Here is a 12,873-nt window from a genome sequence, read left to right on the forward strand (position 1 = left end):
GGAACTCATTTCCTGAACACGTGCACATTAACTGGAGCGTCAGTGACAGCGCCCTGCGCCTGCGGCCTCCCGCTCAAGTGCCTGCGCCTAGGAAAGCCAAGGAGCTGCGTGCTGTCCTTTCTCCCCTGGACTTGGTCAGCGCGGTGACAGTGAGCAGGGCAGTGGGGTGGGAGACCCGACGGGGCGGGCGTCATACTGACTGTGCAGAGCCATGTGGTGCTCCCCCTTCCCAGAGCTTGCTGGCAGGCATCCTGGCTGGAGCCTCTCTCCACCCATGTGGGAGACCCTAGCCAGCCTCCAGGGCGACACTGCACTGGATCTGTTTGTGCAGGTGTTATGTTCGAGGGACCATGGGGTTGGGGAGGACCCGGCCGCCGTGCGGGGGCAGGGTGGCAGAAAGGCTGCTGGGAACGGGTCAGATTTTAGTGCCGGCTTCAGTCTTTTCTGTCTGCATTGGGTCACTTTCCCTAGGAATCTGGGAGGAAGTAAAACCTGTCTGTAGTTGACCCAGACTTTGCTCGTGGCAGATCCAGATTGGCTTGAGAATCTTCCCAGAGTCTGCCGCCAGGTGCGGAGCAGGGGCTGGGCCCTGGCCCGGAAGGGACAGGATGCCCCCTGCTTGGGGCTGTGCCAAAGACTTTATATAGCATTTTTTAAGTGCAAGGTGACTAGGTAAAAATTTTTATCAGTGACCAAATTAGAATGTATTTACTATAGTGAGAAGTTTAAGATCTTTTTTTTTTTTTTAACATAAGGCAAACTGATAGGAAAGCTGTCATTTTTTAAGGTGGGTCCATGGCATCGTGCAGCTCGCCCGCTGCTAAAGGTAACTATATAACTTGGTTGTAGTGAATCTACTTTGTTTCTAATTATACTGATAATGATTTAGTAGCTCTTAGAAATTACGTATATTTTGTGCTACTGTTATCACTGTTTAAAATTCTTTATTTTATTAATATTTATGCACTTGTTTCCCATTTCAGGCCTTTGGTCTTTTGGGGGGAAAATAGGACGTTTGTTATTGACATCTAGCCTAGATATTTTCAAATTATAAGCAAGAACAATTAAGCTTTAGGTGTATTTATAAGCTATTCCGGTCAGTTCTTTCTGTGGGGTTCGGGGTGGGGGTTGGAGGCGCCCCCTCCCAGGCACTCGCTGGCTCTGAGGACAGGTGTGTGGTGGGAGGACCAAAGAACCACCCAGAGTGGAGCTCCCGGGGCTACCTCGGGGCCCTCCCACCCCTGCTGCCTGTCTGCGGTGGCCCTGGTGTTCTGAGGGGCCACCCATGCTGGGCTCAGCCAGGCTCGGCGTCTCAGGGTGTCACCGCCCTGCAGTCAGGTGATGAAGGGGGGCGCTGGGTGTAGCAGCTGAAGCTGCGTGGTGCTCGGCGAGGCCGTTCTTGTTGCCGAATCTGTCAGCTCCTGAGTGTTCAGTATTAGCGGTGATGTTACATTGTCACACCATTTGTGTAACTGTGGTCAGCAGAAGACCACGACTCAGTGTGGATGCTTCATGTGGATTAATTTATGGAAGCCCCAATCTGTATGTCTGTTTTGAGTATTTAGAGGAGAATGTTATTGGAATGGAATTTTCTTAACCCAGAAGGTAGTATTTATAATGCATAATCATTTACTTGTAGTGAATTGTTTAAAGTTAACACTTGTTCAAATTTTTTTACACTATAGCATTTATGCAATGGTTTACAGAATTCATGGAATTATTTTTATCAGTAGGGAAATTAATTAAAACTTTGAATCTTTATTTTGTCTGCATCTTTGCACACAACCCCGAGAGCCTGCTGGCACAGAAGGAACAGGAAGGTGTCCTCTGGCTGTGACCTGTCACCCTGCTCCTCCTGCCCCAGATCACAGGGTGTTCCCACGCAGTCCAGGGTCGCCTCGTAGCAGCTCTGCTGTCTTGTCCGTGGGTGTCCTGGGACCCAAGTGCTCAGAGCTGGAAGTTTCTGCCAAAACACCAGGCGGCAGGAGGTCAGGACCTGACCTACAGGGCGGCAGGTCCCAAGGTGGGCTTAGCCCCAACCCCTGGGCACAACTGACCTGCAGGCTTCACGTAGGGGAGGCCGTGCTGGGTCAGTATGCTTGTAAGTCTTTTCATCTCCTTTGACAGGGCTTTATGAGCCTAGAACAGGAGTTGAAATGGAGCAGTCAGGCCCTTGGTGGGAGGCCGGTCCCAGGCCTGAGAGCGCCGTCTGTACCTCGTTACAGCTCTCCAGCGTCTGAAACACCAGGCCCTTGGCACCTCCTTCCTGCTGCACCGATTCACTTTGTTTTGGGGTCTTTAAATAACCAGCATCCTCAAAAATCGCCCTGAGTGACTTCTCGTAGCCCTGCAGGTGGAGGACGAGGAGGGAGCACTACTGCAGCTGCACTGCTCCCTGCCCAGGCGGTGCCCGCCCTGTCGCTCACCTGGGATGTGATCAGCTCATCCGCCAGGTCCTGCTCCAGCCGATCCCACCTCAGCTGCAGGGCCGTGGGCAGGGCCGGGTACACTGAGAATCCAACAGAAACCAGACTAAGCAGAGCCCCTCTGCCCCCCACGTCCCCCAGTGCCCCCTGCCGGCCCCGGCGCCCACCTAACAAGGAGTGGGGGTGGCAGACGAGGGGCGTCTCGAACGTCAGTGCGTAGACACAGGTGCTTGGCTCAGACACGTGGGCCAACCGGTTGGTTTTGCCACAGGTGAGCTCCACCTGGTGGGAAACCTTGGTGAGCAGGTGGGGGGAGCAGGCCCCAATCCCACCCTCCCGCCCAGCCCACCTTGCTCTGCCGGCTCCGGGAGTGGCAGGAGTCACCGTCCCTCATCCACATGCCCCTGAAGGTGTTGTTGGCGATTTCCCACTCGTGCCAGATGCTGGGGAGGAGCAGAGTGGGTGAGGCTGGGTGGGGTGGACAATGGGCAGGTGGAGCCGCAGCCACCCCCAGTGCCGCTCACCCGAGGATCCCACTGTAGGCGTTCCAGCGGAAGGTCTGCTCGTGCTGCGTCACGTTATGGAACGGGCAGAGCTCGTACTTGTACCTGGGGGCACAGCGCTGTCAGGGGGCGTCCCAGGCCCTGGCCACGCCTGCCCCTGCCCTCACTCACGTGGACTCCACCAGGCTGAAGCACTTGCCAGAAAGTCTGGAGAGATGCACGGGCCCTGGAAGGGGAGAGCACGGCCCGCTGAGTGCAGTGCAAAGAGCAGGCGTGCAGAAAGCCACAGAACCAGGGCCATTTAGGAAAAGATCCAGTAGTTTAAACTTTAAAACTGGAGCAAAAGAGTTGGGGCAACATCAGCAAAGTACCAGACTAGGAAGCTCCAAGCTCATATCCCTGTGAAAACAGCAAGTGAACCACTACAAACCAGCTGAGCTAACCCAGTTCTGCAAATCAGGTCTACAGCAACCAAGTGAGCACAACGCAGCAAAGCCACCACCCCAGCGTGGTTGTGAGGAGCAGGCTGACCTCACCTGCAACATCCCAGCCTAGCTGGGGGCTGCCGGGAGGACTGGTCTCTGTTTTGCCCAACTCAGATCACCAGGAAGGAAAGGGAGCTGCTCACGAGGGCTGCAGCAGGGCAAGGGGTTATGGCTGGACACACACAACAGGCCATCCAGGACCTGAGGAGGAGCTGGGGTGAGACTCTTGGAGAACCAAAGACAACCAGGAGCAGCGTGCACACAGCTGCCCCTAGACTCCGAACACACCCAGCCTGGTGGTGAAGGCCGCCCCAGCATGGGGCCAGGCTGCAAAGGAACTGCAGCCTCTTCAAAGGAAAACCCAACAGAACCACCTGGGAGAAGCCCAGACACTGGACTGATAGAAGACTTCAGTTAAACAAATGTCTGAAATATGCTTAAGGACCTGGAGGGAAACACAAAGAACTAAAGTCTATCAGGCAAATGACATGTAGGCAGAGAGACGAACAGTATCGAAAGGAACCAAAAAAATCTGGAGCTGAAAAATACAACTGAAATAAATCCACAAAAGGGGTTAACAGATTTTGAGCAGAGAAAAGAACCAGTGAAGAGATGGCAGGACACACAGTGGGAGTCCCTGAAGGAAGAGAGGGGCAGAGAGAGTATCTGAGGAAATGACTCTCCCAACTTGACAAAACACATGAACCTACACATCCAAGCAGCTCACTGAACTCCAAGTACAATAAACTCAGACAGACCCACACCAAGACACAGAAGAAAACTGTCAAAAACCAAGTCCAGAGCAGCAAGGAGTGACTCATCACATCAAGGGATCCTTAATAAGACTACCCGCCCATTTCTCTGCGACACTTCAGAGGCCAGAAAGCTGTGGGATGGCAGAAAAAACTGTCGACTGAGGAGTCTACATCCAGGAAACTATCCTCCAAAAATGAGGGCAAAATCAAGACACTCCCAGATAAACAAGCTGAGGGATTTCGTTACCACGAGGCCTGCCCTGGAGAGAGTCCTTCCAGTAAAGGCAAATACACTGGCAAACCCAAAGCAGTATGTGATTCTGATCTGCAAACTACAGGGTTTAAAAAGATGCATAAAAATAATTACAAATCTACATTTAAAGAGGTAATTTCTGAAATCAATAACAAAGTTGGGGGAGGGACAGAGCTGTACAGGAGAAGTCTTTGAATTTATACCAATTTCAATCATGTACAAATTAGACTTAACAGCTTTATGATCGTATGTAATCCCCTGGCAACCGTAGAGGAAATAGCTACACAGACTAATACACAAAAGTAAAAAGGACGTCAAAACATGTCACAATGGAGGGAATGAGACAAAAAAACTATAAGACAAATTTTGCTGTTTTGTTTCCTCTAAATCCTTCCTTATCAATGACTACTTTAAATGTAAACAGGTTAAACTCTCCCATTCAAAAGGCACAGATTGGCCAAATGGGTAAAAAAAATGTGATCCAACTATATATACTGTTTGTAAGAGATGCATTTAAGATCAAAGACACAAGCAGGCTGAAAGTGAAAGGATGGAAAAAGATACGCAAATAATGAGAGAAAGCAGGAATGGCCACACTAACATCAGACAAAATAGACTATCAGGGACTTCCCTTGCTGGTCCAGTGGTTAGGAATCCGCCTTCCAATGCAGGGGATTCAGGTTCGATCCCTGGTCAGGGAACTAAGATCCCACATGCCTCAGGGCAACTAAGCCTGCATGCCACAACTACTGAGCCTGCGCACCACAACTAGATAGCCCACGTGCCACAACTAAAGAGGGGCCTGCGCTGCAACGAAGAGCCCACTCGCTGCAACAGAGGATCCCACATGCCAAAATGAAGATCCCTGCCGCAACTGTGGCCTGACAGACCCGATACAGCCAAAAAAAAAAAAGACTATCATTCAAACACTGTTAAAGGAGATAAAGGAAGACATTATTCATTGATAAAAAAGGTCCATTCACCAAGATTATAACAATTACAAACATATGGGCACCAAACACCAGAGCTCGAAAACAAAGCAAGCATTGACAACTGAAGGGAGAAACAGGCAGTTCCACAATCCTTGGACATTCGACACCCCAGTTCTAGGGACACAGAGGACCTGAACAACACTAAAACCACCAGACCTAATCAACATATACAGAATATCCCACCCAACAACAGCAGAAATTACATTTTTTCAGTGTACGTGGAACATTCTCCAGGACACACCATATGTTAGGCCACTTAACAAACTTAAGAAGAGTGAAATCATAGTTTCTTTTCTGAACACAATGGAAACCAGAAATCAATAGCAAAAGCAATGTGGGAAATCCACAAACATATGGAAATTAACAATCTTAAAGAACCAATGGCTCACAGAATTCACAAGGGAAACTTGTTTTTGTTTCAAAATATTTTCTAAATACAAGGTACCAAAAATTATCAGATACAGTGAAAGCAATGCTAAGAGGGAAATTAACAGCTGTAAACATATTCAAAATAAGATCTCAAATCAATAACCTAACTTTTACACTTTAAGAAACTAGAAAAAGAAAGCTAGCAAGCTGGACTTCCCTGGTGGTCCAGTGGTTAAGACTCCACACTTCCAATGCAGGGGGTGTGGGTCCAGTCCCTGGTTGGGGAACTAAGATCCCACATCCTGCATGGCACAGCAAAAAACAAACAAACAAACAAACAAAACTAGCAAGCAAAAGGAAGAAAATAAAGATTAGAGCAGAGATAAATAAAACAAAGAAAAATCAGTAAAACCAGAAGTTGGTTCTTTGAAAAGATCAACAAAATCGACAAACCTTTAAACTAGATTTACTGTAACAAAAAAGAAGATGGGCTTCCCTGGTGGGGCAGTGGTTAAAAATCTGCCTCCCAATGCAAGAGACACGGGTTTGAGCCCTGGTCTGGGAAGATGGAATCTTCCAGATTCCATCTGCGGAGCACCTAAGCCCGTGCGCCACAACTACTGAGCCTATGCTCTAGAGCCCATGAGCCACAACTACTGAAGCAAGCCTGCACACCTAGAGCCCATGCTCTGCAACAAGAGAAGCCACTGCAATAAGAAGCCCACACACCACAACGAAGAGTAGCCCCACTTGCCGCAACTAGAGAAAGCCCGTGTGCAGCAACAAAGACCCAACATGGCCCAAAATAATTAATTAAAAAAAAAGATTCAAATTACTAAAATCATAAACAAAAGGAGGGGACATTACTACCAATTTTACAGAAATAAAAAGGATTACAAGAAAATACTATGAAAATTGAAGAAGGGGGAACACCTCCTGACTCAATTCTATGAGGCCAGCATTCCCCTGATATCAAGGCCAAAAAGATACCTGACAAGAAAGGAAAACTACAGACGTCAACATCCCTTGTGAACATCAGTGCAAAAATCCTGAACAAAATACTGGCAAACTGAGATCAGCAGCACATTAAAAGGATTCTACAGTGTGAAAAAGTGGGGTTTGTTCCTGGAATGTAAGGATGGTTCAAAATTTAAAAAAAAAATTTTTTTTAATGTAATACACCCCATTAACAGAATAAAGGGAGGGAATTATCATCTGAATTGTTGCAGAAAAAAGCACCTATCAAAATTCAACACTCTTTCATGATGAAAACACTCAACAAAGGAGGATTAGGAGGAAACTTCCTCAACGCATTAAAGGCCATATATGCAAAACCCACAGTGAGTATCTTACTGAACGGTGAAAGACTGAAAAAGCTTTCCTCCCAAAAGCAGGAACACAAGGAAGCTCTCAGCACTATTCACTATTCCACACTGTACTGGAGGTTCTAGCCAGAGCAATTAGGCAAAAAAAAGGAAAGGCATCCTAATTAGGAAGGAAGAAATAAAATTACAATGCGGTGTTTGCAGATGACATGATCATATATATAGAAAACCCTAAAGAGTCCACAGAAATATATTAGAGCTACTAAATTCAGCAAAGTTGTAGGATACAGAAGTGACACTAAAAACCAGTTGCGTTTCTATACGACAACCCAACAGACAACCCAAAAAGGAAATTCAATGAAACAATTCCAGGGATTTCCCTGGTGGTCCCGTGGTTAAGACTCTGCGCTCCTAAGACAGGGGGCCTGGGTTCAATCGCTGGTCAGGAGGAACTAGATCCCACATGCCACAATGAAGATCCCACACGCAGCAACAAAGCTGGATTCCCAAAGGACCCCAAATAGTCAAAACTATATTGAAATAGAAAAGTTGAATGACTCACAATTACTGATTTCAAAGCTTACTTCAAGGGGAATTCCCTGGTGGTCTAGTGGTTAGGACTTGGTGCTCCCACTGCCAGGGACCCAGGTTTGATCCCTGGTTGAGGAACTAAGATCCCACAAGACACGCAACACCGTCAAAAAAAAAAAAAAAAAAAAAAAACACCAAAAAACCCCACAAAGCTTACTTCAATGCTACAGTAATTAAACCAGTGCAGCATCAGTATAAAGACAGACATGTAGACCAACGAAACAGAACAGAGAGCCCAGAAACAAACCCTTGAATATATGCTCAAAGGCTCTGTCAGGTGCTGAGACCATTCAGTGGGGGAAAGGACAGACTTTTCAACAAATGGAGTCGGGAAGCTGGATGTTCATATGCACAGGAATGAAGGTGGACCCTTACCTCACACCATGTACAGAAATTAACTTAAAATGGATCTGAGACTGAAACTACAAAACATAAGGGGAAATCTTTGACATTGGCTTTGTGCTTTGGAAATGATTTCTTGGATACAACATCAAAGGCAAAGGCACCAAAAGGAAAACTAGATAAATGGGACTTCAGAATTTAAAACTTTGCAAGGAAGTGTTGAAATACAGAAAGTGAGAAAGTATTTGCAAATCACATTTCTAACAAGGGTAATATCCAAAACATATAAAGAACTCCTATTAACAACAACAGCAACGCCCCAAACAACCCAATTAAAAAATGGGCCAAGGATTACTAGACATTTTCCTGAAGAAGTGAAAAATAAGTAAATACAAATAAAATCCACAATGAGATATCACCTCACATCCATTAGGATGGCTACTATCCAACAACAACAACACAGAAAAGAATAAATGTTGGTTAGGATGTGGAGAAATTGAAACCTTTGTGCGCTGCTGGCGGGAATGTAAAACGGTGCAGCGCTGTTGAAAACAGTTTGGTGGTTCCTCATAAAGCTTAAACGTAGATTTATATGATACAGCAAATCGACTCCTGGGTATGTGAGCTGAAAGCAGGAACTCAGATGCTGCACACCCATGTTCAGATCAGCATTATTCACAGTAACCAAAAAGTAAAAACAACCCAAGTGTACACTGATAGATGAATAAGCAGAATGTAGTATATATGTGCAATGGAATATTATTCAGCCTTAAAAAGGAAGGAAATCCTGCCACATAAATGAACCTTCAAGATATTATGCTAAGTGAAACACGCCAGTCACAAAAGGACAAGAATTATATGATTCCACTTACATGAGGTACTTAGTTCATTCGAGCTGCTATAACAAAATACCACTGGGTAATTTTACAACTACAGAAGTTTATTTTTCACAGTTCTGTGGGGGTTTGAAGCCCAAGATCAGGGCACCAGCACAGTCGCGTTCTAGTTCACAGAGGGTGCCTTCTCACTGTGTCTTCACATGGTAGAAGGGACTAGGGATCTCTGGAGCCTCTTTCTATTATAAGGGCATCAATCCCATTATTGAGGGCTCCACTCTCATGACTTAAGCACCTTCCAAAGACCTCAACTCCTAACACCATCATCTTTTTCAGTTACGATTTCAACCTGTGAATGTCAACCTGTGTACACACAGTGACCACAGCAGGGATCTAGAGTCATTAAATTCATAGAGACAGAAAGTAGAATGTCCGGGGCCAGAGGCTGGGAGGGGTGGGGAGTTGTTTAATGGGGACAGAGGTTCAGTTTGGGAAGATGAAAAAGTTCTGGGGATGATAGAGGTGATGTTTGCCCAACAATATGGATGTGCTTAATAACCGAACATCTAATAATGGTTAAAATGGTAATTTTTATGTATATTTTACCACAGTAAAAAGAGGGTAATTCATATTTTCTTATACTAGCAAAAAGAAACACCAGAAGACTAAACATAAAATAACAACAAACAGAATCAAGGCAGTATGGGACTTCCCTGGTGGTACAGTAGTTAAGAATCCACCTGCCAGTGCAGGGGCCACAGGTTCGATCCCTGGTCTGGGAAGATCCCACATGCCTCGGAGCAACTAAGCCCATGCACCACAACTACTGAGCCTGCATGCCTAGAGCCCATGCTCCGCAACAAGAGAAGCCACTGCCATGAGAAGCCCGCGCACCGCAACAAAGAGTAGCCCCCGCTCGCTGCAACTAGAGAACGCCCACGTGCAGCAACGAAGACCCAATGCAGCCAGGTAAATAAATACATACATACATACAAAGAATCAAGGCAGTATGGCACTGGCATAAAAACAGGGAGTCCAGAAATAAAGCCACACATATACAGTCAATTAATTTACAACAAAGGAGCCAAGGATATACAATGAGGAAAGTATAATCTCTTCAATAAACGGTGCTGGTTAAACTGGACCACTATCTTACACCATACACAAAAATTTAAGTTGAATGTAAGACCAGAAACTATGAAACTCCTAGAAGAAAACATAGGTGATAAGCTCTTTGACATCAGTCTCAGTGATGATTTTCAAAATCTGACTCCACAAACAAAAGCAAAAATAAACAAATGGGACAATATCTTACTACAAAGGTCTGCACAGCCAAGGAAACCATCAACAAAATGAAAGGCAACCTACTGAATGGGATAAAACATCTAGCAAATCATATACATAAGGGGCTAATATCCAAAATGTATAAAGAACTCACACAATAGCAAAAAAACAAACAATCCAGTTAAAAAATGGGCAGAGCGTCTGAATAGACATTTTTCCAAAGAAGACAAATGACCAACAGGCACATGAAAAGATGCTCAACGTCATTAATCATCAGGGAAATGCAAATCAAAACCACAATGAGATATCACCTCACACCTATCAGAACAGCCACTATAAAAAAGACAAGTGTTGGCAAGGATGTGGAGAAAAGGAAAACTTGCACACTGTTGGTAGGAATGGAAATTGGTGTGGCCACTATGGAAAACAGGATGGAGGTTCCCACCAAAATTAAATATAGAACTACCATATAATCCAGCAATTCCACTTCTGGGTATTTATCCAAAGAAAACAAAATCACTAACTTGGAAAGATATCTCCACCCCCCTGTTCACAGCAGCATTATTTACAATAGTCAAGATATGGAAACTACCTAAGTGTCCACTGATGGATAAAGAAGGTGGAGTATACATATACAACAGAGTATTATTCAGCCGTAAAACAAGAAATTGCCATCTGCAACACGGATGGACCTTTAGGGCATTATCCTAAGTGAAATATGTCAGAGAAAGACAAATACGTTATGATCTCACTTATGTGGAAAACAAAACACCAAGCTTATAGATACAAAGAACAGATCAGTGTTTGCCAGAAGCAGGGGATTGGGGGGGACACAAAGTGAGTGAAATGGTCAAAAGATATAAACTTCCAGTAATAAATAAGTCCTGAGGATATAATGTACAGCACAGTGACTACAGTTAATAATATTGAATTGCGTATCTGAAAGTTGCTAAGAAAGTATATCTTTTTTTTAAATTGAAGTATAGTCGATTTACAATGTTGTGCTCAATTTCTGCTGTACAGCAAAGTGATTCATTTATACATATATATATTCTTTTCCATTATGCTTTATCATAGGCTATTGAATATAGTTCTCCGTGCTACACAGTAGGACCCTGTTGTTTATCCGTTCTATATATAAAAGCTTACATCTGCTAACCCCGAACTCCCACTCCATTTCTCCCCCAACACCCCCCCCCCTTAGCAACCACAACTCTGTTCTCTATGTCTGAGTCTGTTTCTGTTGTGTAGATATGTTCATTTGTGTCATATTTAGATTCCACATATAAGTGATATCATATGGTATTTGTCTTTCCCTTTCTGGCTTAACTTCACTTAGTATGATAATCTCTAGTTGCATCCACGTCGCTACAAATGGCATTATTTCGTTCTTTTTTTTATAGCTGAGTAGTATTCCATTGTATATATGTACCACATCTTAAGAAAGTAAATCTTAAACGTCCTATCCAAAGAAGACATACAGATGGCCAAGAAGCACATGAAAAGCTGCTCAACATCACTAATTATTAGAGAAATGCAAATCAAAACTACAATGAGATATCACCTCACACCAGTCAGAATGGGCATCATCAGAAAATCTACAAATGCTGGAGAGGGTGTGGAGAAAAGGGAACCCTCTTGCACCGTTGGTGGGAATGTAAACTGATACAGCCGCTATGGAGAACAGTATGGAGATTTCTTAAAAAACTAAAAATAGAATTACCATATGACCCAGCAATCTTACTACTGGGCATATACCCAGAGAAAACCATAATTCAAAAAGGCACATGCACCCCCAATGTTCACTGCAGCACTGTTTACAATAGCCAGGTCATGGAAGCAACCTAAATGTTCCATCAACAGACGAATGGATAAAGAAGATGTGGTGCATACATACAATGGAACATTACTCAGCCATAAAAAGGAACGAAATTGGGTCATTTGTAGAGCCGTGGATGGACCTAGAGACAATCATAGGGTGAAACAAGTCAAAAAAACAAATATCGTATATTAACGCATATATGTGGAATCTAGAAAAATGGTTACAGATTAACTGGTTTGCAAGGCAAAAATAGAGACACACAGCTTCCCTGGTGGCGCAGTGGATAGGAATCTGCCTGCCAGTGCAGGGGACACAGGTTCGATCCCTGGTCCGGGAGGATCCCACATGCCACAGAGCAACTAGGCCCGTGCACCATGACTGCTGAGCCTGCACTCTGGAGCCCGTGAGCCACAGCTACTGAAGCCTGCATGTCTAGAGCTCTGCAACGGGAGAGGCCACCGCAATGAGGGGCCCATGCACCACAACGAGGAGTGGCCCCCGCTCGCCGCAGCTGGAGAGGGCCCACACACAGCAACGAAGACCCAACACAGCCGAAAATAAATAAATTTAAAAAAAAAGAGAGAGACACAGATGTAGAGAACATATGGACACCAAGGGGGGAAAGCGGGGTTGGGGTGTGGGCGGTGGTGGTGGGATGAAGTGGGAGATTGGGATTGACATGTATACACTAATATGTATAAAATAAGTAATAAAAACCTGCTGTATAAAAAAATTTTTTTTTACATCTTAAACGTCTTCATCACAAGAAGAAAAAAAGGTTTTGGTAACTGTGTGGTGTCAGAGAATAACTAGACTTATTCCCATCATTTTGCAAAATATACAAACAGTGAATCATTATGTTGTATACCTGAAACTAATATGTCAATTAT

At 44.8% G+C, this 12,873-nt stretch overlaps 2 protein-coding genes across 3 annotated transcripts in view; one reads left to right on the plus strand and one right to left on the minus strand.

Moving 5' to 3' along the window:
- Positions 1 to 1,761, plus strand: part of UNKL (unk like zinc finger) — a 45,066-nt gene extending 43,305 nt beyond the window's left edge. The window contains exon 14 of the mRNA XM_033839712.1: positions 1 to 1,761. Coding sequence (XP_033695603.1) covers positions 1 to 147 — 147 coding nt within the window. The 3' untranslated portion in view covers positions 148 to 1,761.
- The window catches only part of GNPTG (N-acetylglucosamine-1-phosphate transferase subunit gamma), a 17,903-nt gene continuing 6,768 nt past the window's right edge, over positions 1,739 to 12,873 (minus strand). Inside the window, exons 4-11 of one of the 2 annotated variants that reach the window (XM_033839720.2) lie at positions 3,101 to 3,155; positions 2,951 to 3,034; positions 2,776 to 2,869; positions 2,594 to 2,708; positions 2,427 to 2,509; positions 2,216 to 2,347; positions 2,058 to 2,139; positions 1,739 to 1,963 (exon numbers count right to left, since the gene is read on the minus strand). In XM_033839720.2, coding sequence (XP_033695611.1) covers positions 1,866 to 1,963; positions 2,058 to 2,139; positions 2,216 to 2,347; positions 2,427 to 2,509; positions 2,594 to 2,708; positions 2,776 to 2,869; positions 2,951 to 3,034; positions 3,101 to 3,155 — 743 coding nt within the window. In that variant the 3' untranslated portion in view covers positions 1,739 to 1,865. The remainder of the gene's footprint in view (positions 1,964 to 2,057; positions 2,140 to 2,215; positions 2,348 to 2,426; positions 2,510 to 2,593; positions 2,709 to 2,775; positions 2,870 to 2,950; positions 3,035 to 3,100; positions 3,156 to 12,873) is intronic. The other variant, XM_033839719.2, reaches the window with a different exon arrangement.

The sequence above is a fragment of the Tursiops truncatus genome, chromosome 15, assembly GCF_011762595.2.
Source record: "Tursiops truncatus isolate mTurTru1 chromosome 15, mTurTru1.mat.Y, whole genome shotgun sequence".
In the NCBI taxonomy this organism is placed as follows: Eukaryota; Metazoa; Chordata; class Mammalia; order Artiodactyla; family Delphinidae; genus Tursiops; species Tursiops truncatus.